General features: G+C 41.9%; 1 protein-coding gene across 2 annotated transcripts in view; it reads left to right on the top strand.

The window, feature by feature from the left end:
* The window catches only part of CIT (citron rho-interacting serine/threonine kinase), a 168653-nt gene that overhangs the window by 111706 nt on the left and 31265 nt on the right, over window positions 1–25682 (top strand). For both annotated transcript variants that reach the window (XM_068989683.1, XM_068989684.1), the window contains 7 exons: window positions 219–335; window positions 1300–1409; window positions 2436–2610; window positions 6775–6972; window positions 16401–16454; window positions 22638–22835; window positions 23586–23779. In XM_068989683.1, coding sequence (XP_068845784.1) covers window positions 219–335; window positions 1300–1409; window positions 2436–2610; window positions 6775–6972; window positions 16401–16454; window positions 22638–22835; window positions 23586–23779 — 1046 coding nt within the window. The remainder of the gene's footprint in view (window positions 1–218; window positions 336–1299; window positions 1410–2435; window positions 2611–6774; window positions 6973–16400; window positions 16455–22637; window positions 22836–23585; window positions 23780–25682) is intronic.

Consider the following 25682-nt stretch of genomic DNA (forward strand, 5'->3'; position numbering starts at 1 on the left):
TAATTTTGAAATAAATTCTTAGTTCAGGTCCTTCAGTTACTTGCCATTTGATGATCACGCTTGACTTCTTAACCTCATCCCAGCCAATAGATCTCTACCCTGGAGTTGGGGAAGTGCGGCTTTTCCGGTGCTTTTCCTCTCCTTTCCTACTTTTCTCTGGTACCTCTTGTTAGTCTGCTGGGCTCAGGACACTAACTTCTCCTTTTGTTTCCCCTCAGGTGTTGGACAATCAGATAAAGAAAGACCTAGCGGACAAGGAGACACTGGAGAACCTGATGCAAAGACACGAAGAGGAGGCCCATGAAAAAGGCAAAATTCTCAGCGAGCAGAAGGCGGTAGGTAGACAGAGTCTCAAAGCCGGTTTACATGGGAGGGATTGTGAACCATGCCAGAAATCATGGGCTGGAGAAGAGTCCATTTGGTCTGTTTTATCCTGTGGAGTCTGTCACTAACAGAAAGCTCTCTCTACAAGCCCTTCCTCTGGTAAAATGTGGCAGTGGTGGCTTGTGGCCAGTTTTGCCTTTCACACCCTTTAAGAACTCACACTTACCTGTATCAACTAGAACTGTGACTTTTAAAACGTACCCCCGATAACAAGCCCGGTGGCCCTTGGCCTCAGCCAGGCATCTTATTTCCTTTCTAATCCCTATAAGCAGATGTTTTCAGAAACCTGCAGCTTAAAAGATTCCCCTGTTGTGCTTGTTAATCTACTTATTATCTCAGACCCTACTGAGATTTTTCACATCAGAATCTCTAAAGGAGGGTCTTGGGAAGTGATATTTTTAACCAGCAAGCCCGTCCCCTCCCCACCCTTCCTGTCCTGGCCAATTCTTATGTTTCACTAAGTTGGGGAAGCTTTGATGTACAGAATCTAGGACAGTAAGGGCTGGGTGAGAAGAAATCACTCAGAGAACGACAAGCCCATGGGTGATAAGAGCAGCAGCTTGCAGATGCAAGGTTTAGAGGCTCCTGCAGGCTCAGGTCACATGCGGACGACACAGGGATTTAACGAGGCCTATTGACTCAGGGAATGCCAGGTTCCTCAATAGGTCCTCCTGCGTGTGTTTCCTGCAGGTCCCTCAGCTGCTAGGGGGATGTGCAGCCCCTGTTGATAAAATGAACGAGTGCCATCGCTGGGGCTGTGAGATCTATGCCCCTCAGGGTATAAGCTAGTTGAGTCTCTGGTCTGATGGTCCTGCCTTTCAGATGATCCTTCTCCCTGGCCCGCGTGGCCTGTGTCATTCACACTCCAGTGGCACCATCTGTGTGCAGGGTTCCAAAAGATCCCTTGTGTTTCAGATGATCAATGCCATGGATTCCAAGATCAGATCCCTGGAACAGAGGATAGTCGAATTGTCGGAAGCCAATAAACTTGCGGCCAACAGCAGTCTCTTTACCCAGAGGAACATGTAAGTATTCAGATTCTAACTGCGTGCCTGATTCCACTCTGATCCGGCCTCCTGGGGCACAAGCTCCACTCTTCTGTGTGGTGGAGCCGAAGTGGATTTAATGACTCCCATTCTGGGTCCCAACCTCTGTATACTTAGGAAGCTTTGCCGCCTCTGAAGTGGTCTCGCTCTACCCTGTCTTCTCTTATGAGCTGGGTTTTCTCAAATGCTTCAGATTCCCATCCCATCACAGAGTGTTTTGCTCTCTCTAACGAGTCTATTTATAGCTGGCTTCTGGAGAGCTGCCATCCTTGTTCCCCAGACTTGCATCCTGTAATCAGTTGGAGGTGGTCTCCAGTGTGCCCAACTGGGCCATCTAGTTTCTGTTGTGAAGCTGGGCCCTGGGGTGTGAGTTTTGGGGGGTTCAGCAGGTACTCTCCTGTGATCCAGGAGCACTTTGATCTTAATCTCTTCCCCCAAAGAATTACAATCTCCAGGATTTCCACCCCCTCTCCACGCCCCTGCCACCTTAGATATGTCCCTTTAGAGATCTTAAACATTCCCATCTTAGTTTAAACCTGCTTGGTAGGCTGCTGTCTGATCTTTGAGTCATTCCAGCTTCTGAGCAGCCTGTGGTTAACAGAGAAGTGGAAGGAGTATCATTCTTTTTCTTATGACCCCCTTTTCCCTAGGGCCCATCTCAGTGAGTCATTAGGGTGCTCTTGTACTCAGGAGGCCCTTCCTGCTGTCCTGTACAGACTAGAAAATAAAAAGGTCTACCAAAAGAGTGAAATGATAGTATCCCTTGGCCATACTTAATCTCATCAAGAAGAGACTCTGAGCAGTGGGGACTAAGTGGGTCCCAGGTCCCCCTGCTGGAGTCATGCACACGAGGCCAGGTCTGGACTGCGCTAACCTGGGAACAAGTGTGGTCCACTTAACTGAGTCACACCTCTCTCTCTGTTTCTGCCTGTCCTTCCAAGGGGGGACATGCTCACCTCTAACGAGACTGTGATTTTGCTTGGCTCCTCCTACCACCCCCACCAGGAAGGCCCAGGAAGAGATGATTTCAGAACTCAGGCAACAGAAGTTTTACCTGGAGACGCAAGCTGGGAAATTGGAGGCCCAGAACCGGAAGCTGGAGGAGCAGCTGGAAAAAATAAGCCACCAAGACCACAGTGACAAGAACCGTCTGCTGGAGCTGGAGACCAGGCTGAGGGAGGTAAGAGTGAAGGGTGACCTCCCAAGGGTATTTGTTGGAGCACCAGAGACCCCAGCCAGCCAGGTGTCAAGCTCAAATCAATAGCCATCATGAATGGTGGGGAAGAGTACAGTCGGGACCACGGGGGTCTGGGTTAGAATTCCATCTCCACTTGTTAGGAGTTTGACAACCTCAGGGCTGCTCCTTTATCAGGTTATGCAAGAATGACGTAAATTGGTGCACCTTCAAATGGGGGCAGAGAGATCCCTCTGTCCCGGGTCATGGAGGATCACGTGACCGTGTCCTCGCCTGGAGTTTAGCACATAGTATGGCTTAGTAACAGGTTTCGTGGCAGTGGGAGACTAAGTGAGAAATCTGAACTTTAGGTTTGTTTGATGGAAGGTGATTGTTTTCAGAGGGATAAAGTAGCTGGGAAGGATAGCCAGGTTTGGGAAGGGAAATCCCACGCATTTAGTTATGAATATTTTGAGGTTGATTTAAGCTGTGACTTGACATCACCAACTGTGTATTTATTAAATGCCTGCCGTTTGCCAGTTAGTAGCCTGATGGACAGTGGTGACAAGATAGACCCACCCCTGATCTGTAGGGCTGTCAACCCAGCACGTTGGCTTAGTAGACACTGGCAGAGACAGAACCGGAACTCAGGAGGGAGGTCATTCTAAGTGGGACATCCCAACTGGGCGTGATGACTAGGGACTCACATTTGTGATGGAATTCTTCCAAGAGTGTATGATCTCTGTTATGGCAAAGGACTAAACCATGAGGGAATTCTGACATTTAAGAATGTCTTCTTTGTTTGTACTGGAGTATTAAGTGAGGCCACTTCTCTGAAGGACCAGGGTTGGCAAAGTGTGGACCCCTCTCTTTTAAGACCACGTGGCCTTTGTGTTGAAATGCAGATTCCTGGTTAGCTTCCTCCCTCAGCTTTTTTAATTGAATTGAGTTGAGCAGTGAGGGGATGAGGAGCAGCGATTTGCATTTTTAACAAGCACCCTGGGTGATGCTTATGCTTCCGGAGTTTGAGGACCATTGTTCTTGGTTGTCCAGAGGCCTTAGGCAGTGGTTTTACTTTTCTTATCCAGGCTATATTTTTACTCTTCAGTAAGTTTAACCACACTTCCTGTAGCGGCAGCCTTAGCAGTGTAAGTGTAAATAACTCAGATTTCTCTGAGCGTGGGAACATTGGCTAACTGTCTTTCGCTTTCCCTTCCCATAAATGTCTTCTGTGTCTGCCCTGCAGCTCTTGTTCCACTGGGCATTAATCTAACCCAGGGAGGGTGTGTTGCTTTATTCTTAAATCTGTATAGCTAGCCCCGAAGGGGTGGTGTGAGAAATTTAGGACACTTCCAGAGAGGTTCAGGGCTGTATGTACTCTAGGGGAGTCTGGAGTTTAGCTTTATTGATTTATTTTTAAAATTTTTATGGGATGATTTTTATAGTTGCTTTACAGTGTTGTATTAGTTTCTGCTATACAACAGAGTGAGTCAGTTATACAGATATCAACTCTTTTGTGTTCTTTTCCCATATACATCATTACTGAGTATTGAGTAGAGTTCCCTGTGCTGTACAGTAGGCCCTTATTAGTTACCTATTTTACATATAGTAGTGTGTCTATGTCAGTCCCAATCTCACAATTTATCCCTTCCCCATTCCCCCCTGTTAACCATAACTTTGTTTTCTATATCTGTGAGTCTTTCAGTTCTGTAAATAAGTTCACTTGTACCTTTTTTTTTTTAGATTCCACATGTAAGTGATATCATATGATATTTGTCTTTCTCTGTCTGACTTCACTCAATCTTAAGTCCCTCCATGTTGCTGTAGATGGTATTATTTCATTCCTTTTTACAGTGACTAGTATTCCAATGTGTATACGTACCACATCTTGTTTATCCATTTCTCTGTCGATGGACATTTAGGTTGCTTCCATGTTCTGGCTATTGTAAACAGTGCTGCAGTGGGTTGCATGTATCTTTTTAAATTACGGTTTTCTCTGGATATATGCTGAGGAGTGGGATGTGGGATCATATGGTAGCTCTGTTTTTAGTTTTTTAAGGAACTGCCATACTGTTCCCTATGGTGACTGTATTATCAAAATCCTATTGGTTCTCTAGGTTACATCTCTTGTCTTTCTCCTCTTCATGCCAATGACCTCTGAGACTTGGGTTTTACCTTTCCCAAGGAGCCCTCTCTAACCCCCTGGACCTAGATGGGCTGTCTCCTTTGGGTCCCCATGGCCTTTCATGATAAGCTTATTCCCTGTGTACCCCTTGGCTGTCTTTATTAAACAGAGCTCTCAAACAGCAGCAGGCATCTCTTATTTGCTTGGTGTCCCCATGTCCAGCACAGGGTCTGGTCCTTAGAACAGTTTATCACATTGGTTATGTCAGCAGTTGTGCCACAGTCTTCCACATCTCCATGCCTTGGATGTCTTGCTTCCTCTGCTTGGAGTTTTCTTTCCCCTCTTATCTGCTTGTTTGGCTCCTGGGATTCTTCAGTACACAGATCCACAATTACCTTCTCTCCCTCTCTGCTGTGTTCCCACATTTCTGCACGTCTGGACCATTGCACTTGATCACAATGTATGGCAGTGGTTGGTTTTTAGTTTTTCTCCCCAACTTGAAGGCAGAGACTGTTTCATCTCTGTATTTCTTTATATATAGAATTTGCCAAGTAAGTATTTCTTGAATAGATGAAAGCTTGAGTAGATACATGGGTAGACGGAGTAAGGAATGATTAGTTCACACTGTGACCTTAATTCAGGTTACCTGATGAGAACAGATCAGAACAAGAATACTTAAAATAAGTAGAATGCAGTCTGTTGTTCCACTTGTAATCCCACTGTAAAGATGGCCTTGTTACTGTCAAGATGTTGTTCATGTTTTTTGTTGTTCAGTCGCTAAGTTGTGTCTGACTCTTTGCAGCCCCGTTAACTGCAGCACGCCAGGCTCCTCTGTCCCACACTGGCTCCTGGAGTTTGCTCAAAATCATGTCCATTTGATTGGTGATGCTATCTGACTATCTCTTCCTCTGTCATTCTCTTCTCCTTTTGCCTTCAGTCTTTCCCAACATCAGGGTCTTTTCCAGTGAGTTGGCCCAAGTATTGGAGCTTCAGCTTCAACATCAGTCCTCAGTGAATATTCCAGGTTGATTTTCTTTAGGGTTGACTAGAATTGATCTCCTTGCAGTCCAAGGAACTCTCAAAAATCTTCTCCAGCACCACGGTTTGAAGGCATTAATTTTTCATTGCTCAGCCTTTATGGTCCAACTCTCACATCCATATATGACCACTGGAAAAACCATAGCTTTGACTATATGGACTTTTGTCAGCAAAGTGATGTCTTTGCTTTTTAATATGCTGTCTATGTTTGTCATAGTTTTCCTTCCAAGGAGCAAGTGTCTTTTAATTTCATGGCTGCAGTCATCATCCACAGTGATTTTGGGGTCCCAAAAAGAATGTCTGTCACTGTTTCCACTTTTTCCCCTTCTATTTGCCATGAAGTGATGGGACTAGATGTCATGATCTTAATTTTCTAATGTTGAGTTTCAAATCAGCTTTTTCAGTCTGCTCTTTCACCTTCATCAAGAAGCTTTTTAGTTCCTCTTCACTTTTTGCCTTAAGAGTGATATCATCTGCATATCTGAGGTTGTTTATATTTCTCCTGGCAGTCTTGATTCCAGCTTGTGAATCATCCAGCCTGGTATTTCTCATGATGTATTCTGCATCTAAGTTAAATAAGCAGGGTGACAATATGTAGCCTTATTGTACTCTTTTCCCAATTTTGAACCATGTCCATGGTCAATGTCCATGTCCATGTCAATTGTTCCATGTCCAGTTCTGTTGATTTATGTTCACTTTTAAATATTTTTCTAATGATAATCATAATTTTCATAGATTCTTGCTGTGTGGGTTTTTTTTAAGAAGCTTTCTCAAGCACTGTAATAAAGGAAAGGAAGGGATGCTCTGTATATATGTTATATATACCCTTATGTGTTCTCACTCCTGTTGATTTTGAGACTCATCGAAATCAGAGCTGTTTTATTCCTTTTTTTTTTCCTTCTCAGTTGAGTGCTAAGAATTTGATTCCATGACCAGATTTAAGATGCAGGTTGTGTCTTGGCTTTCTCTTCAGTTAAGGTCAACAAGTCTCTCTGTGTGTGCCTCAGGTCAGTCTAGAGCATGAAGAGCAGAAACTGGAGCTCAAACGCCAGCTCACAGAGCTGCAGCTCTCCCTGCAGGAGCGTGAATCCCAGCTGACAGCCCTGCAGGCAGCACGGGCAGCCCTGGAGAGCCAGCTCCGCCAGGCCAAGACGGAGCTGGAAGAGACGACAGCAGAAGCAGAAGAAGAGATCCAGGCGCTTACGGTAGGATGTGTGTGGAGCTGAGGATAGTTGCTCACTTTTAAAAGTGCCAAGAAAGGAAGAAACAAGCCAGAGAAATGCTTAATAGGCAGAAAGTTGACTTATGTAGGCTGCTTCTTTTTTGGCACTGGTATACTAGATCAAGTGAGCTTTCCTAAAGATCTTGAAAGGTTCCACCTTTATTTTTGTATTTCCTTCTTTATAAAATCATCATCACTATATCTTAAATTTCTGTTTAACCAAAGTCTGTTTACCTGGGTCTTCTATTTAGTTTTTAATAGTCATTAAAAAAAATCTTAAATATTATAGTAGTCTTTCTACCATATTTCTATTTTTGTTTTGATTAACCTCATTTGTATGCCTTTTTTTTCCCCCTCAACCGTTAGATTCTGTTTTGAATCTCACTATGTATTTGGTAGATTCTGGATGGAAATGATTCTAACGAATGAGAAATTGTTTCTGTAAAAGGGACCTGGCTTCTCCGCTCTTTCTGAGAGACTGATTTGCTCACATGAAGAGGGTTCTCAGAAGATAGATCTTTGGTGTTGGGTGGTCCCTGGATCTAGACCTTAGTTCTTTCTGCAGGTCTCAAAATGTACTTTGTTTGGCCATTTCCACAATTGATCCTTCTCATAGAATCTGACCTAGGCTAACAAGACTGATAAGAATTTTATATATGAAATGCCAACTTCCAAGCTTTACAGAGGGACATATATCCATCTAGTTGACCAGGATACTCTGGGTGGCTAATGTTCACCCTTTTCCCCTTCAGCAAAACCTAGTCATAAATCCCTTTTCTCTTGGAAGGCTGCTTGGTGGATCTGGGCATAGAGAGTTGAATGAGTTTAATGGCTGGTATCAATCAAGTGCATACATTTCTAATGGTAACATACTGTTCTTGCCAAGCGGATGGGCACACTCATGCCTGCTGGTCAGGATACCCTCTTCTGTGGGCAGGGCACAATGCAGCTGATTGGGTTCAGTGCCTTTTTCAATACCTAAGTATCTTATTCATTCTGATTCATTTTTGGATGCTGTCCCCATCTCTGTCAGTGAGCATCTCTAAAGCATCTTTCAGAGTAGGATTACTTCTGCAGATCATGGACTTTTGTTGCTTATGATTTACCCTGTTTAAAAGAATGTATGTGTATGTGTGTAAATAATATATGTGTATACATATATATATTTTTTCTTTTAAGTAATTTTCTTCTTAGACGTTATCTTCCACTGTTTGGTTTGGGGACCAAATTGGGAACATGATCTGAGAGTTCCAGGGTCCTTATGGACCGGTCCAGGATACAGGGATTTCCAGGATTCTGGGAATGCAGAGAAACTCCTTTGTAGAAGTTGCTTGAGCATCCTAGCTTTTCCAGGACTTCAGCCAAGTTCAGATATTGGTTGCAACCTTAGTTTCTGTTGTTTTCTCTATGAAAACACTCATTAAATGACACCACATGCCGCCAATATTTTGTTTAAAGAAATTAGTTACAGTATTTGTTTATACCCTGCCTTGTTTCAAAAATGGATTGGAAACAGTTTGGAAAGATACAAAACAGTATAACAGGATAGAATAAGAAAAGTCTGACAGAAAGGAAATCACAGAAGAAAAAAAAAAGGGGTAAGAATGAAATGAATATATATCGCAAGAAGGCTTATATGCTTTCTGAAGTGGGGTGAATGCAAAAAGAGACAGCCAGAAAGCGTTTCTTAGCTGCTAAACAAGACACCTAAAATCCAGCCACTATCCCCCCACCCCCGCCCCAACCATGAACCTCCCTAGCTCTGAAAGGAGGAGACATCAGTCATTTAATCCATACTTGATGAGCCCCCACTGTGTGCTTAGCGCTGTGTCTTTAGCTTTTTCTCCGCAGGGGACTGGCCTGTAGTCCCTCAAATCCTATTAGTCAGGAGCAGAGGAGAAGGACCCGTTTATCTCTGCTCTGTTGGAACTGGGAAGGATCTGGTGGCTGTGCATCTTACCTTGCCTCTTTGGAAGCAGGAGGGTTTGTTTGCATTGCTATTGTTTGTTCGTGGGGAGATTAGTCTTTCAGTCCTGCCTTGCTGCCAGTTGGAAAGCGCTGTGTCTAATGGCTGCAGGACGCCTGCACAGCAGCAAGTCACGACTTAATTTAGTCAGATGAGATCACTGCCTGAGAGCATCTTCTTAAAAAAAAAATGAACTTTCCTAAGTCTGGAAACTGGGGCTGTACAGTTCTCACAGATGAAGATCCCTTGGAAAATTGGGCTTGTTCACAATGATGGCAGGAAAGTGCCTTTGGTCCACGGCTATTTGTAAACACATCACGCAGGAATCCAAACCCCAAATCGGTTTGCTTCAGTTCAGTTTGAAGGCTATGGGTTTTTTCTCTCCCCTCCACTTGATTATGTCCCATAAACCTGGTAATGGACCACAGGTGGCTGATGCCTGAATGGCTTTGTTGAATTTGTCCTGAAGTATATATTTTCTGAGAGAGAAAATGATCACAGATGCAGCACCCTCCCCCTCCCTGTCTCATTGTTCCTGCTCAAGTTCAGACCCACTGTAAGCATCAATCAAATTCAATCAGCTGCGTCCAAAGTGATCTAGGTGGTTTGTGTGCTTTACAGCAGGCTGTTTTATCAATAAAAGGAAATAGTCAAATGGGCTATTACTGCTCTAATTCTAAGAGTTGGCCACTTTCTCACCTGGGAGGGGAGCAGTTATCCCCTCTGGCCTCTGTCCCTGGGCCAAGTTAGATGGAACACAGTTGAATGGGAGTTCTCCGTTGATGAAGTTTGGCAGGGGGGCCAGCCATCTTCCTAGATTTTATTTTTTTCTCCCACTCACCCTTTCCCTAGACTTCCCTGGAAGCTCAGCTGGTAAAGAATCTTCCTGCTATGGAGAAGACCCCTGTTTGATTCCTGGGTTGGGAAGATCCCCTGGAGGAGGGCATGACAACCCACTCCAGTATTCTTGCCTGGAGAATTCCATGGACAGAGGAGACTGGCAGGCTACAGTTCCTGGAGTCGCAAAGAGTTGGACATGGCTGAGCGACTTTCACTTTCACCTTTTCCCCACCTTGTCAATTGTATTTGCATTGAAATTCACTGGCCATTTAAAGCTAAGATTGAGTCAAGGTACAGACCAACAGGAGAGTCAAATTTATACAAAAAGCCATGCTTTTAAGATGCTTCATTGCTTATTGGGGCAGGAGAGAATTTTTCCATCTGGAATTGAAATGTAAGACCCCATGTAATCCCTTTGTGGGAGAGAATTTGAGCATGTACACATCGTTGCATGTAGACACATGATGTGATGGGAATGTTACTCTGAATGGGTCCACAGGGCAGAGGAGCAGCATGGGCCCTGTGTCCACCAGCACGGCCCAGTGAACATGCTTCATGTCTGTCCTCATGCTCTTTTACTGATTTGGCTATATGACTTATGCTAAATAATCAAGAGTTGAAAGCTAGAGACACTCAAGAAAGGGATCCTCCCAACAGAGTGTGATGGTGGCATCCCAGGATTATCCTGTTTGATTTCTTAAAATCATTAGTCAATGCATGCTCTTTTTCTCTTTTACGAAACTGTCAATCATTGAATTGAATTAGTAAGCCATGGGCATGATAGGCAAGGCAAGATGTGAGCTTGGGTCACTTAAGGTGACAGTCTTGCTTGGTCCCTGCCTTCCCAAAGAACGGGGTGAAACCTGTGTTGTAGGATCCTGACCGTGGATCCCAGAAGACAGACCTCTAAACATGAGTTTCCGTTTTCACAGCTCTGTGGGTATTTTCTCTCTTCAAGGCTGCATAATAATTCTCTTTTCTTCATTCCTCTTGTAACTTTCCTTAAAGAAGATATAAGCCATGCCCAAAGTGAGTACCTCTCTGATTTCCCGGCTGCAGTCTGTCCATTCTGCCTCTTGCCACTCAACCCCTAGATCAGTGGTTCTCAAGATGGGGTCTGTGGCTCCATGGGGGTCCTCAAGTTCAGATTATTTTCATAACAATACTAAGCTGTCTTGTGGCATTTTTCATTGTGTTAACATTTGCACCAATGGTACAAAGTCAATACTTTTATTTTAAAATAAATACTAAAGATATGTTTTAATTTCTAATGTGGTAAATATAGGTATAACTCACATAAACAAAAGCCCTTTGGGGTCCTCAGTAGTTTTTAAGGGTATAAGTCCTTATTCCCTGTAACTCCTAATATCTAATTAACATGGATATTTTATTGAGAGAAGTCAAAGCTTGTCTTATGTATTTCATTACCTTCATATATACTATTGTGTGACCTTTTGCTTTTTTATGCATTTTACAACTTATTTCAAAGAAACATAAAACATGTTTCTTGCTATTTTTAAACTCAGATCGGTTTGCTCTTTGTTACAGTACTTCCAGCAGTCACAACAGTGTTGGTTCTACATCTTGTGTTTATATTTCAGTCAATAATAAAAAGTCATAAAGATGGTAGTTTCCTATACTATAACCACAGAGAAGATTGCTGTTTGATGTGTCAAAATGATGCAAAGGCCTCATAATGGTAAATTATAATAGAAATATTAGTGATTGGAATTTCAGACTACTGTAGAGCAGTTAAACCAGTTTTTAATGGTACGGTGTTATTTGGAAACTTTGCAGTTAGTCAAAAAGTGGAACAGGAACAGGGCTTCTGTTCCTCAGTCGGCTAGAGAGCTTTTTTTCTAATGATCACTACTTAGACTTTGAAGAAGTTAACTTTACCTTTCTTTAGCTTCTTGTTTCTGTCTTTGAGAGATATTACACCAAATAGTTATTTAGAATGGAAGTTGGCAAGCTATAGCAAGTGGGCCAAATTTAGTATGCTTCCTGTTTTCTGCAAATAAAGTTTTATTGACACACAATCATGCCTATTTGTGTACATATTCTCTGTGGGTGCCTTTGTGCTATGAGAGCAGAGTTGAATAGTTGTGACAAAGACTGAATGGCCTTCAAAACCAAAAGTATTTATTATCTGGTTCTTTAAAAAAAATTGTTCACTCCTGTAAACTCCTAGAGTTCACTGACTTAAGGGTGGTATTTCTTCCTCCAGGATACCCACAGATGAGATTCACAAGTAGTACAAATAGCCATGTTTCTACTTTGGATAAATAGTAGTCTTGCCTTTTTAAGTTAATAAATCTTGTATCGTTGCTGGGCAGAAAGCTGAGTTTTGGGGAAAAGCTATAATCTTTTAAATTAGTTGATGAAAAAAATTATTTGAGAAGTTGATTCTAAGTGATAACTCTTGATTTAAAATGTATAAGTCTGCAGTTGCTGGTTTTTGTTTTACCATGTTTCTAGTCCTCTTTTATTTTATGTAAATTTAAGACTCTGTCATCTTCTGCCTAAATTTCCTTTAACATTTCTTACAGTATAGGTTTACAGGTGGCAAATTCCTTTAGCTTTGGGTTGTCTGAAAAGGTCTTTATTTCACCTTCATTTTAAAATGTTTTTATTTATTTTATTTTTGGCTGCACCAGGTCTTCCTTGCTGCCCGTGGGCTTTCTCTAGTTGCAGCAAGCTGCGGGCTACTCTCTAGTTGCAGTGCACAGGCTTCTCGCTGCAGTGGCTTCTTTTGTTGTGGAGCATGGGGTCTAGGGTGCATGGGCTTCAGTAATTGTGGTGCAAGAGCTTAACTGCCTCATGGCATGTGGGATCCTTCAGGACCAGAGGTCAAACCTGTGTCCCTTGCGTTGACAGGGAGATTCTTAACTACTGAACCACCAAGGAAACCCTCCCCTTCATTTTTGACATTTTTTGAAAGAAATTTTTGCTGGCTATAGAATTCTAGGATGACAGGTTTTTGTTTTCCTTTCAGTAAAGATGTTGTTGCACTTTGTCTTCTAGCTTCCTTCCTGCCAAACCTCCCCAGCCTCCCTGTGAGAAATCTGTGTTCTGTTAGTTTCTCGTTAAGTAACTTGTCTTTTTTTCTGGTTGGTTTCAAGCTTTTTCTCTTTATTACTGGTTTTAAGCAGTTTGATTATGATATGATTTATTCCTTTCATGTTTACTCCATTTATTCCATTCCTTTCATTTATTCATTTCATGAAAGCTTAATTCCTTTCATGTTTCCTGTGCCTAGGGATCATTTAGGCTTTTTCATCCGTGGATTTATTTTTTCATTGACTTCAGAAAATTTGTGGCCATTATTTCTTCAGATATTTTTTTGGTCTCACCTCTGTACTCCTTCAGGGATTCTGAGTACATGTATATCAGGCTCCTTGGAGTTACCTCACAGCTTATTGATGCTGCATTAATTTTTTTAAAGTCTTTTTTTTTTCCTTTATGTATTTTATTTTGGATAGTCTCCGTTGCTTTGTCTACAAAGTTCACTAATCTTTTTTTCTGCAGCATCTAATCTAGTCTTTTGTTGTTGTTTAGTTGCTAAGTCATGTCTGACTGTTTTGCAACCCCATGGACTGTAACCCACCAGGCTTCTCTGTCCATGGGATTTCCCAGGCAAGAATACTGGAGAGAGTTGCCATTTCCTTCTCTGAGGGATCCTCCCAATCCGGGGATTGAACCTACATCTCATGCATTGGCAGGCTGATTCTTTACCACTAAGCATGTGGGAATCTTAGTTTATGGCAAAATAGAGATACTATAAAGTATATCACAGCTAAATTAGGTGATGAATATTTTGACTTACTTATAGACCTTTTTGTTTTAATTTGTTTTGATTTATAATGTGGTATTAGTTTCTGGTGTACAGCGAAGTGATTCATACTCTTTTCCTATATGGTTTATTACAAGATATTATAGTTCCCTGTGCTATACAGTAGGACCTTGTTTATTTTGCTTACAGTGGTTTGTACTTACTAATCAAAAACTCCTAGTTTCCCCCCAACTAACCCCTTTGGTAACCCCTTTTTTATGCCTGTGAGTTGGTTTCTATTCTGTAAATAAGTCCATTTGTGCCATATTTTAGATTCCATGTATAAGTATGATATGATATTTGTCATTTTCTGTCTTCACTTAGTAAGATAATCTCTAGGTTCATCCATGGTGCTGCAAATGGCATTCTTTCATTTTTTTTATGACTGAGTAATAGTCCATTGTATGTATGTACTACATCTTCTTTATTCCTTTGTTGATGGACATTTAGGTTACTTCCATGTCTTGGTTTTTGTAAATAGTGCTGATATGAATTGGTATGCATGTATCTTTTTGAGTTAGAGTTTTCTCCAGATATGTGCCCAGGAATAGGATTGCTGGATCATATGGTAATTCTATTTTTAATTTTTAAAGGAACTTCCATACTGGTTTTCTATGGTGGCTGCACAAGTTTACATTCCCACCAGCAGTTTAGGAGGGTTCCCTTTTCTCCATATCCTCTCTAGCACTTATTATTTGTAGACTTTTGAGTGATGGCCTAGATTTTCTGATAGAGGCTAATATTTCCTTTAAAGAGGAGGACCACTTTTTCTTCTGCCTCAAACTGGATTCTTTGGGCTTTCATAGCTAAGCAAATTGGTGCCATAATTTACCTTGTCTCCCAAATCAAAAGTCTGTTAGGGTACCCTTGGCCTCCTTATCCATCAGCAGCTCTTATTACCTCTGCTTCCAAAAAAGATCTCACCTCCATCCATTTCTCTCCATCCTTTGCCACTATCCTGCTCCAAGCCACCATCCTCTCTTCCTTAAATGACAGCAATAACCTCCTCAGTGGTTGTTCCACTTTCTTCTACATTTGTCCTATTTTGATGTTTTTCTTACAGCATCCACAAAACGATAGGCCATGTCATCCCACATCTTAAAAACCTCTGTTGACCTTTAGTTAATTGCATTTTGAATGAAATCCAAACTGTTTTCTGGGCCTTCAGGGTTCTGGGCCTGCCTCTGTACTATAAACTTGGGCCACATTTTCCCTTTTTTGCTATGACTTAGACAAGTGATTTTCAAAAGTCATTTGGCTACAACCCACAGAAGAATACATTATATGTTACAGTCTACTACAAGGGGACATAAATACTGTGTTACATTAATTTTTAAGGTAGCTAATGAGGATGTATCTTATAGCCTATATATATATTGTCATAAGGACATAAACATATCATAGTTTCATTAGCAATATTTCTGTTTCTTAATGTTACATAAAGCTGTGGTGAATTTTACAATTGATAGCAACTTATACTTGATGAATTATGTTCATAATAAACAAGTTTCCAACAACAGTACTTACCCTTACTGTCCAAGATGCATGCTGATGTTTTCTAATGTATCCTGTTTATTCCATTTCATTGGATAAAACAAAACAAAAAACCCCGTCTTGACATCCTTGCTCTCATGTTACAACTTGAAGTATAAAAAACTGTTGTAGCCACCCAGTCCTGTTTTATTCCCCATATGCACCCAACCCTTTCTTGCTTTAGGGTTTTTGCAGATGCTCTTCCCTCTGTTCTTTTATGTTCTTTGCATGGCTGACCCCTCGTCATCCTGCAGATTTCAGTTTAAATGTCACCTCTTCAAAGAAACCCTCCTTGACTACCCCATCTAAGTAAGTTTCCCCCCTCACCCTTATTTTTTTCCCTTAGGTCCCATTTGTTTCCTTCATAGCACTTGCCACTGTTTGCAATCATGTGCTTGTTTATTTTCTGTCTGCCCACGCCAGAATGAAGGTTAGGCCACATGAGCTGTGTCTTGTTACGGTGTCTGCCATGTTTTATGTACTCGAAAAATCCTTGTCAGATGAATGAATCCTACTGTTTTAGAGTACCTCGACTTTGGTGAAAGCCTGTATATTTACTTCAAGGTCTAAATAGGATTTCTGAATCTCCACAGCTTGGGATTTAATTTTTTTTTTAAAGTCCCTACTTTGTCCTGGCTATTGTCCTGTATTTATCTATGTGTGTGTGTTCTTTCTTGGGAGAAGTCTTGGGGCAGGGGGCAGGCAGCCAATTGGAGGGAAGAGGGAAAGGTTAAGAATGGGGAGTAAGACAAATAAAGGAGACTAAAACTTCCTCCTATGTTCTTTTCCTTTCTTCTGCTAGTCCCTAGTTTAAATCTGAATGTTATATGTATTTGTACAGGGTATGAGTGAAGTGAAGTGAAAGTCGCTCAGTCGTGTCTGACCCTTTGTAATCCCATGGACTATACAGTCCATGGAATTCTCCAGGCCAGAATACTGGAGTGGGTAGCCTTTTCCTTCTCCAGGAGATCTCCCCAGTCCAGAGATCGAACCCAGGTCTTTACCAGCTGAGGCACAAGGGAAGCCCATGTGTGGTCTAGATAGTGAATTGCTATCAATAGGCATTGTGTATTTCTGTAGCTTCTCATGTTGGGCTTGTCTTGACTAATTCTTTGGAAAAAAAGTTAGTGGGGCAGCTGCAACAGGGTTCTTGGCTTGTGATTTTCTTTATTTGACCCATAGCATGTAGAATTTGTATTCCACCCTATGAAAAATTTATAATCAACTTCTTACCTTTTAGGCACATAGAGATGAAATCCAGCGCAAATTTGATGCCCTTCGTAACAGCTGTACTGTGAGTATTAACCAAAGATGATGAAAATAACATGGAACTAAAACTGAGAAGGAAAGGGGGAACGTCTCTTTCTAAAATCGGTGGCTGATTTTTGATATAAACTTTCAGCTTGAAGCAGTTGATGTGGTCAAACTGATGCAGAAGTTTCTAAGCCTCAGAAAACCTTAGTTTCTTGGGTTCCTGCCAGTTTTAAAAGTTTAAACCATCCTTTATGTTTGGAGAAGGCTTGTTGGAATGGTCACAATAATTCTCCCTGCAGAACCACTAATAGGATCTCAGTAGCTGCAACAAAAGTCCCAAGGGAGCTCCCCCTCCTTCTCCAATCTACAAGTTTCTGTCTGAGGTGGGCCTGAGATGGTAGGGGCAGTTAGATGTGTCAGGCTTCTCCAGCCTGCTGCCTCTTCAGAGAGGGAAGACCAACAAGTTCTTCTTCTGGAGAATCTAGAAATGTTAGCTTTCTAACAGGCAGAATCTGGCTTCCTAACATGCAAATGCAGAATTTAAGACTCTTTGGGAGATGTTATTTATATTGAGAGAAGTCAATTCCAGGAGCAGATAAGCATCATTCATAGGTTATGTAATAGGGTAAATGTCTATTTTTGATCAGAGTGAAGGACTGAAATAGGCCCCTTTCAGAAGGGAGGGATGGTGTCCTTTCTTCACGGTTCTGCCTCCTTTCTTTGGTCCTTTCATCGCTTTGTCCCCTCCTTAGCTCTCAGTGAGCTGGTCTCTATTTGTATTATTTGCACCTGTGAATTTCCAGAAACACCCTTCTACACCCTATATACATATTTTATTTTCTGGTAATAAACTCCTTCTTTTCTCTTTACCTACTATAAATGAGACATTAAGTCTTGATGCTATATGCCCCTGCATCCTGCCTCCCTTCATTTAGCTATAGATTGCACACAGTAAAGTGCATGAAGTGCAACTAATCTTAAGTGTACAGCTCAATTGATTTGTATGTGAATAGACAACTTGTGTAACCACAACAAAGACCAAGATACAGAATGTTTCAGCTCCCGGAAGGCTCCTGTTGTCCTCTTCCCATCAGTGTGCTTTGCCCAAAGGGTAACTAGTAGTCTGATCTTTGATAGTATACATTAGTTTTACCCGTTCTTGAATTTCTTATGAATGGGACCATTAGAAGATACGGTCTTTGGGTTTAGCCTTTTTGTTACTTAAATTGTCTGTGAGGGTTCATCCATGTTGCACTGTCAAGATTTTGTTCTTTTTTATTATGGTGTCATGTTTCTAGTGTGTGTTTAGATCTGGAGTTTGTTTATCCGTTCTCCTGTTGATGGGTGTTGGGGTTGTTTTTGGTAGGAACAGAGCTATTAGGAAGCACTCTTGTACAGGTCCTTTGGTGCTTACAAGCCTTTGTTTCTGATGAACATGTATATATACCCAGGAGTGGAAGAGCTAGGTCATAGGACATGCCTCCGCTTGACTCTGGTTGATGCCTGACAGGTATTTAGGTCTGTATTGCCTGATGCCAGTGGCCAGATGTGGAGTGAGCCTGCCTTAGGGATATCTGTTGATTTCCTCCATTCTCACCTCCCTTCCTTGAGAAATTGATATATTCTGTTCCTGTACTCTTTTGCTTTACTTTTAAAGTTTGTAAATTGTCTTGGTTTCTTCTTTTACATGAGAGTTATCTGCTTATATACATTCATGCTCATAAATGATCACTGAATAAGATATAGATGATTTTAGCATGTGATTTTTTTTTTTTTTTACATTACTGTTTTATCCCAAAATAATCTTGGATGCATTTTAAATGTATACATCCGTAATCTGTTCCATTCATCTGGAGTTTTCTTCTTTTTTAGTCTTTTTAAAAAAAATCATTTATTTATTTACTTTAAAATAGCTTTATTGAGGGATAATTGGAGTACAGTAACCTAATGAGATTTCAAATGTGTGTATATCTTTAAAACTAGCAAAACAATCAAAATAACAACTGTAGTCATCACCCTCAAGAGTTTCCTGTGCACTTTTGTTATCCACCCTTCCCTACCCCATTTTTAAAATCAGAAATCTAGTTTTAATAGGATATGCCAATATATAGAATAAAATTGGTTACTTTCTTAACTTATGAAATTGGTTACTTTCTTAACTTACGTAACTTTTATACTCTCTTTATCCCTCAAATTTGCTTTTCCTGGAACAATGACTTCTAATCCTTCGTTTACTTACCCTTGGCTTTCTGAAGCCTTTGGGGATCTACCCTGGTGGGAGGGGGAACCCAAGAGAGTGATTTCCACCCACCTTTCATCTAGGCCAGCTGGGTGGCTTGAGGGTCCAAACTATTTGCTCTGGAGTCAGATAGACTAGTTGAGATTCTAAACTGGCCTCTCAGTAACCTGTGTGATGTTATACACTGAAACCTCCATTTCTTTGTCCATAAAATGGGGGTGACATTATATGTCCTCAATTCCAATGCACCATTGATTGTAGGATGTACAGTTCATTTAACTACTGTTCTTTGGGAACTGGGTGAGGGAAGAGAGACAGCTGTTTAGTTCCTATATACATTCAGATTTCCGGAACAGTAAAACCTAGGAAACACTGAGTCACAGAATCAGAAGCTTGATAATAATACCTACCTCATGGAGGTTCCTGCAAAAGTTAGATGATGCATCAGCATTTGTACAGGGCCTGATCCATAGAATGTGCTAATCAGTGATAACTATTATTATTTGCTTATACTGGGTTTAGAACAGAATCTTGTTTAGAAAACAGCTCTGCTCCTAAAAAAAAAAAAAAAGGTTGAAAACCACCACTTTAGAACAATACTTGGCAGCACTAGTGGATCTCAGTTATCCTTCCGCAAGTTCAAAGGCTGCTTTGCCGACGCTTTAGAAGAGCACACAGATGCTCCTTTCTCAGCGGTGCTGTCCAAGACTGTCTCTGCTGGGAAATGTCATCTTCATTATCAGTGGAAACTCCTATAATAGCTCGATCGATAGGAGCTCCCAGTTAGCAGCTTTTAAAAAGCTCGTGAGCAGTAAGATTTTTCAGGCTCAGGCCATTTCTATATTTTGAAGAGATTTAAAAAAAGAATTTGATTCAATCTGGCACCTAAAACCCTACCTAAGTCTGTTCTGGAGAGGAGTTGGTGGGCAAACATATGACATGGTTTTAATTATGAATCAATCTGTCAGCTATAAGATTAAAAATAAATAATATGCAAATAGCCGCCCTCAAGAAGGAATGAGGCATTAAAATAGGACGTCAGCCCTGTGTCTTTTCAGCCTGATGTTCATTGTCTGGCTGGTGTCTTCACCTCTGGTGTGTTCTTGGACGTTTACCAGGTAACATTCTCTCTGCTGCTCACCCAGCAGAGGTGTGAAAGGTAACCTATATATCGCAGAACCACAAGGTTTGCTTGAAAAGCAACAGATAACCCCAAATAGAGACCTTAAAACATTTTCTTTTTGGGTACTGAGAGTAGATACATTTTTTGTACTCCTGTTTTCTGTTGGGATTTTACCCAGATCTCTTATCTGTACAAACAGCATATCAGAAAGCTCTGCTGGCCCCTACATTATGGAGCTATCTCCCTCATCTTTTTCTTGCCACTGAGATGGAGTCAGCTGTGTAGTTTCTCTTTGCTGCCTTGTGTCCTTGGGGTTGAAAGGTTAACAGTCTCCTGGTATAGGGCACAGATCATTTGCCCTTGGTGTAGAGAGAATATGCCTACAAAGTGGACCTAAGGATTCTCCTTTCCTATATAACCTGGTTCAGAATTGCAGATTGCCTATTATCCTTTTTTTTTTTTCCAAATCATAGCGATCATTAATTTACTGCCTATGTCTCAGATCAGTTCAATATCTCTGTGTGGGAGTACACCTAACCCTTAATACCACCAGCAGCTAAGTGGGCAACTCCAGCAGTTAAGTGTGTTATGGTCCAGGCAGAAAGAATGAACAACGTCTGGATCAGTTAATGCACTCTAACGAGTTCTTGAATGCTTCCTGCAAACACATGATACTCCTTTTGTCAAATAGGCAGTACAGATAATGACAAAATACAAAGCCAGCACCACAAACTGTAACTAGAAATCAGAAACAGGAGACCTTTTGAAAACAGGATGATGACAAGGAAATAGAAGGCCCCTTCCTACTCAGTGGGTTCATTTCACTTGAAGTGAGAGTAATAATCTTGGCAACTCCCTGACTTTTTATGAGTGTCTTTTTCTTTAGCACTTTATAATCTAATTTGGGGAGAAGAAGTGGCAGAAATGGGCATATAATAAATGGCTTTTTTAGAAAAGTGAGTCAAAGAAAGCGACTAGGTGCCTAAAGGTTTAAATATATCTTTGAATGGCAGATTATTTTGGCAGTGTAGGTATTCTTATATGGGTAGATTTTCTTAAGTCTGTCTGCTCTCCCTGGGCCACCATTGATGCCTCACTAACATCTCGGTCACTCTCTTTTGTCTCTTGTATTTCACATGATACGTTAAGGGAGAATATCATATAATAAAAACCCAAAATGTTAAAACCAGAGCAACAGAGAAGGTTGTCTATATAGCATTTACCTCCGCATCATAGGTGGAGAAACCAACACAGCCAAGCTCAAGATGGCTTATCTGGGACTTCTAGGCGGTTTGCCTCATCAGTCTTGTTGTTTTCCCTCTGGGGCAGAGGTAAAAGGAAGCACAGTGAAGACATTTGGAGTCTAGGAGGAAAACCATCTTAAGGAATGGCTTTACTATGTATAGGAAGGAGGCCTGTTGAACTATTAGGCACCATTTATTCATTGTTTCTGCTTTAGGGATATTTAACCATATTACTCAGGGTGGTACAAGCATTCTTGTGAAGCACAAATGCCTGCTTGGAGTGACAGACTTGAAGTTTTTTCCCATTTTTTTCTCATCCTGATAAAGGAGGTTTATCCAAGAACTGGACCGTTTAACCTTTATTCCCCTTCTTGTAGCTGATAGTGTTACTCAAACTGGTACAGTAGGAATTAACAAGGCTTTTGATATTAAAGTACAAATTACTAGACCGCTTACTGCATTAAAAGCTCATCAGCTCAGTGAACAAAATGAAAAGCTGTGTTTTCTGAACCACGCTGAACAATTCTATCTAATTGACATTCTTTAATTCTATGTGCCTGGGAAGATTTTTTTTTTTAATTGATAATCAAAGAGGGTTAAGACAGGGAGTTAGTCAGTTAGTCACAAAAACAGTGGCACCGTTTCAGAAACTAAATCTGCTTTAGGTTTGAAAATGAGAAACAATTAAACCATAGGCCCAGAGGCATTTCCTTTTAATTTACTCCTTTCTGTTATATAAGATTTAATTTACTGCCTGTATGCCTCATTCCAACTATTATTAGAAAATTGCCCTTAAATTTCGAAAGTATTATATGTAAAAGCTCTTTGCAAGTGCTGGTACTAAACTTCAGCAAAGAGAATAGGAAAGCTAAATGTGCTGAAATTGAAGTCATTCCACCATTGAGCAGGGAAATAATTTAGCAAAATCAGATTAAATCTCTTTCAGTAAAATGACAATTTCATATGCGTGCTTTCCCATTTTCTGATAGCCAGCTGTATAAGAAGAAACCATTTAAAGTTATGCCATCCATACGGTACTATATTTTCAGGATTCTTCTGAACGTCCCTTAGGTTTTCCTTTTTTTCTTTTGTTGCTTGAAATTAAATTTATTACCTGAGATATTATTGAAATAACTCTAAGTGTCCTTCACTCAGTCTTCCTTGATAAGAGCTTTGTTTTGCCTTCTAAGACCATCTCCCATGATAATGTTCTGTCGATGGTGTCCTGGGCATTTCAGCTTAATTAGCTGATGGTGATACTAGCCCCTCTGCTATTCCTCTTCCCTCAGTTTCACCCTCCGCATTCTGTTATGAACTTGATCCCATTTAAAGCTGCCCCTTCCATATGGCAGTCGCTTTTGATTGATTTGCTCTTGCCATGTTTTCCTGATGAGTCCTGAGTCAGAAGGAATCTGAGACATTTCTTGTTCTCCCACAGCGTATGTGGGTTTGGGCACTAAGGAGGCGGGTATGGCAGCTGGAGGCTGGCTCTTGGGGGCTGGATGGGCAAACGTTGGTCATCATTACCACATAGGTTTGAGTATATATGGCTTTAGAAGCAATTTCTCATTTCCAACCAACTTGCTCCATGTGTAACCGGATTTTTTCCTCTTTTAGGTGATCACAGACTTGGAGGAGCAGCTAAACCAGCTGACAGAGGACAACGCTGAGCTCAATAACCAAAACTTCTACTTGTCTAAACAACTTGATGAGGCCTCTGGTGCCAACGACGAGATTGTGCAGCTGCGAAGTGAAGTAGACCATCTCCGCCGCGAGATCACCGAGAGGGAGATGCAGCTCACTAGCCAGAAGCAAGTAAGGACCATGAATAGTGTCAGAGACCTTGGGAAACCTGGAGCCCCTTTAGATTCTGAAGCGAGTGCCAGTTACATCTCTCCCAAGTGTTCTCAGACTGAGCCTGTCAGTAAAAGTAATCATGTCATCACTTTGCAGGTTTGTGAGTTTTACAAACAGCTTTTAGAAGTGTGTAGTTTGCCTTTTTTGTTTGTTTCATTTTTTTGGCCACCCTCACATGGTTTGCAAGATCTTAGTTCCCTGACCAGGGATCAAACTTGTGCCCCCTGCAGTGGAATCGCAGTCTTAACCACTGGACTGTCAGGGAAGTTCCATGTATAATTTTGGTTTAAAACCATTAAAAATAGAATAGAATGCTTTTGTGAGTCACTTTTTTTATTTTTAAAAACCTTTCTTTGGCCAAGTTGTGAGGCTTGTGGAATCTTTGTTCCTCACCCAGGGATTGAACCTGGGCTTTCGGCAGGGAGACCTGGGAGTCCTAACCACTGGACTGCCGGGGAATTCCCAAGCTACTTTATTGTTAAGCGTGGTCTCTTTTCTCTGGCCCTCCTCTGAGTTCTTTCTATAAGATCTCAGTAGAAATGGCCCTTCATCTGTTCTTGTCTAACCCCCTTGGTCTGAAAGAGAAAAAGACAGTATCTTTCAGACTGTAGTTAGAAGCTCATGCTTTTCCGAACCTGATCTGACAAAAGTGCCACCCGGGAAATCCTCATTTGCTATGAGGCACAACTCAGTGGTGCTGATTTGCAGACGATGGAGGCGCTGAAGACCACGTGCACAATGCTGGAGGAGCAGGTCATGGACCTGGAGGCCCTGAACGACGAGCTTTTGGAGAAAGAGCGGCAGTGGGAGGCCTGGAGGAGCGTCCTTGGTGACGAGAAATCCCAGTTTGAGTGTCGGGTTCGAGAGTTGCAGAGGATGCTGGACACCGAGAAGCAGAGCAGGTGGGACTTCATGAAGGTAGAGAGCCAGTGGCAGGTGGCAGCAACAGGATCACCCCGAGAGCTCCCGGCAAGTGCCCCCACTTGACCAGGAATGAGCAGGTGCTGGCATGTAAGACTTAAGTGTTAAAGCTGGGAGACTCAGGGCAACCAGCATCAGTCAGTCATCCTCGAGGTAAATACGGACGGTGCCAGTAGCAGGAGATGATGACCAGTCAGCCAGTACAGGGCCCCAGGAGTCAGCAGAGCAAAGTGTCTCAGTGCTTCCTTTGTAGAAACTCTTTCCTTGGATTTTTTGTCATTGTGACTGTGTAGCGAGACTGTCACTCTCCTTTTTTTAAAAAAAAAAAAATTTATTTGGCTGCACTGGGTCTTGATTGTGGCATGTGGGATCTATTAATAGTTCCCTGACCAGGCACTGAACCTGGACCCCCTGCATTGGGAGCACAGAGTCTTAGCCCCTGGACCTCCAGGGAAGTCACAAGACTATCAGTTTTGATCCTGGTCATGTGTGATGCAAGTCAACCCTCTACACCAGCTTTGGCACTATTGACAGTTGGGGCCAGACAGTCCTTCGTGATGGGGGCCTGACCTGTACATGGTAAGGTGCTGAGCAGCTTCCCTGGATCTGCCCCACTAAACCTCAGTAGCTGCTCCCTCTTCAAGTTGTGACCACCAGAAACATCTCCAGACATTGCCCGGTGTCCCCTGGAGGGGAGCAGCTGCCCCCAGTTGAGAACAACTGCTCTACAAGTATAGTTTACAATTTTTTATTTTTTCTTCCTTTCCTGGTAGGCAGTAGTGATCCTGAGTTTGGGTGGTATCTTTCCTCTACTTCCCCAGTTCTCCCAGTGTAGGATTCCCTCCTGCCAGGGTCGCAGGTGTGCAGGTTATGCACTGCGTGCTGCTGGGAATAGACGTGAAGATCTACCATGACATTTTACCAGCTCATGGTGGGAAAGTGTTCGTTCTAACAAAACCAGTATATTATGACAGTTTACCAATGAGTAGACGCGCATGGTCTTAAAGAACACACGCCTTTCCTAGTTTGCAGAGAGGTACCCTATGGGCTGGTATCCACCTTGTGCTTCATGTCTGCCCAACAGAATTCTATTCATCCTGCATAACCTCACTAATATCACCTTTCCCTGAAACTTACTGTCTCGTAATACTCTGAACTCCCTGAGCAAGGTAACTATTCGTGGAAGTATTTATCATTTATCTGGACTCTGTCGGACTCATTTCAGTATTTCCCACATTTGATGGACCATAGTAGACTCACGGCTGTCTTGGATGTATAATTAGTGCTAAATCAACTACACTAAGAAAGACTGGAAGCAAAGGGAACCCATAAGCTTCAAGAGAAACTGGTAGAAATATTCTCCTGTTGGACATCTTCCCTTTCAGGGTATTTGCTAATGTGAGAGGGCTGCTGGTTTAACACTTCCTGTTACTGTTTCCCCCTGAACTCTTGAGCTCCTGCGTCCTCACCATATGTTCTGGCTGTTCTGACACACACCCCTCCCTCCTACTCGGAAGTCCAGCTCCTAGCCCAGCTGCTTCTAAGAGTCCTTTGCAGACAGTTTCGGGGGCAGAGTCTGACCATAGCATCAAGAATGCACAACCATGTATGAAAGTGTTCTCTGGTGGCGCTAGTGGTAAAGAACCCACTTGCCAATGTAGGTGACATGAGAGACTTGGGTTCCATTCCTGGCTGGGGAAGATCCCATGGAGGAGGGCATGGTAGCTCACTCCAATATTCTTGCCTGGAGAATCCCATGGACAGAGGAGCCTGGTGGGCTACACTCCATAAGGTCTCAAAGAGTCAGACAGGATTTAGCACGCACATAGAGAGATTTTTCATATATTTCTTTCAGGAGCAATTGTGAAAGATCTTGGCTCTCTT

This window comes from Capricornis sumatraensis, chromosome 17 (genome assembly GCF_032405125.1).
Source record: "Capricornis sumatraensis isolate serow.1 chromosome 17, serow.2, whole genome shotgun sequence".
Lineage (NCBI taxonomy): Eukaryota > Metazoa > Chordata > Mammalia > Artiodactyla > Bovidae > Capricornis > Capricornis sumatraensis.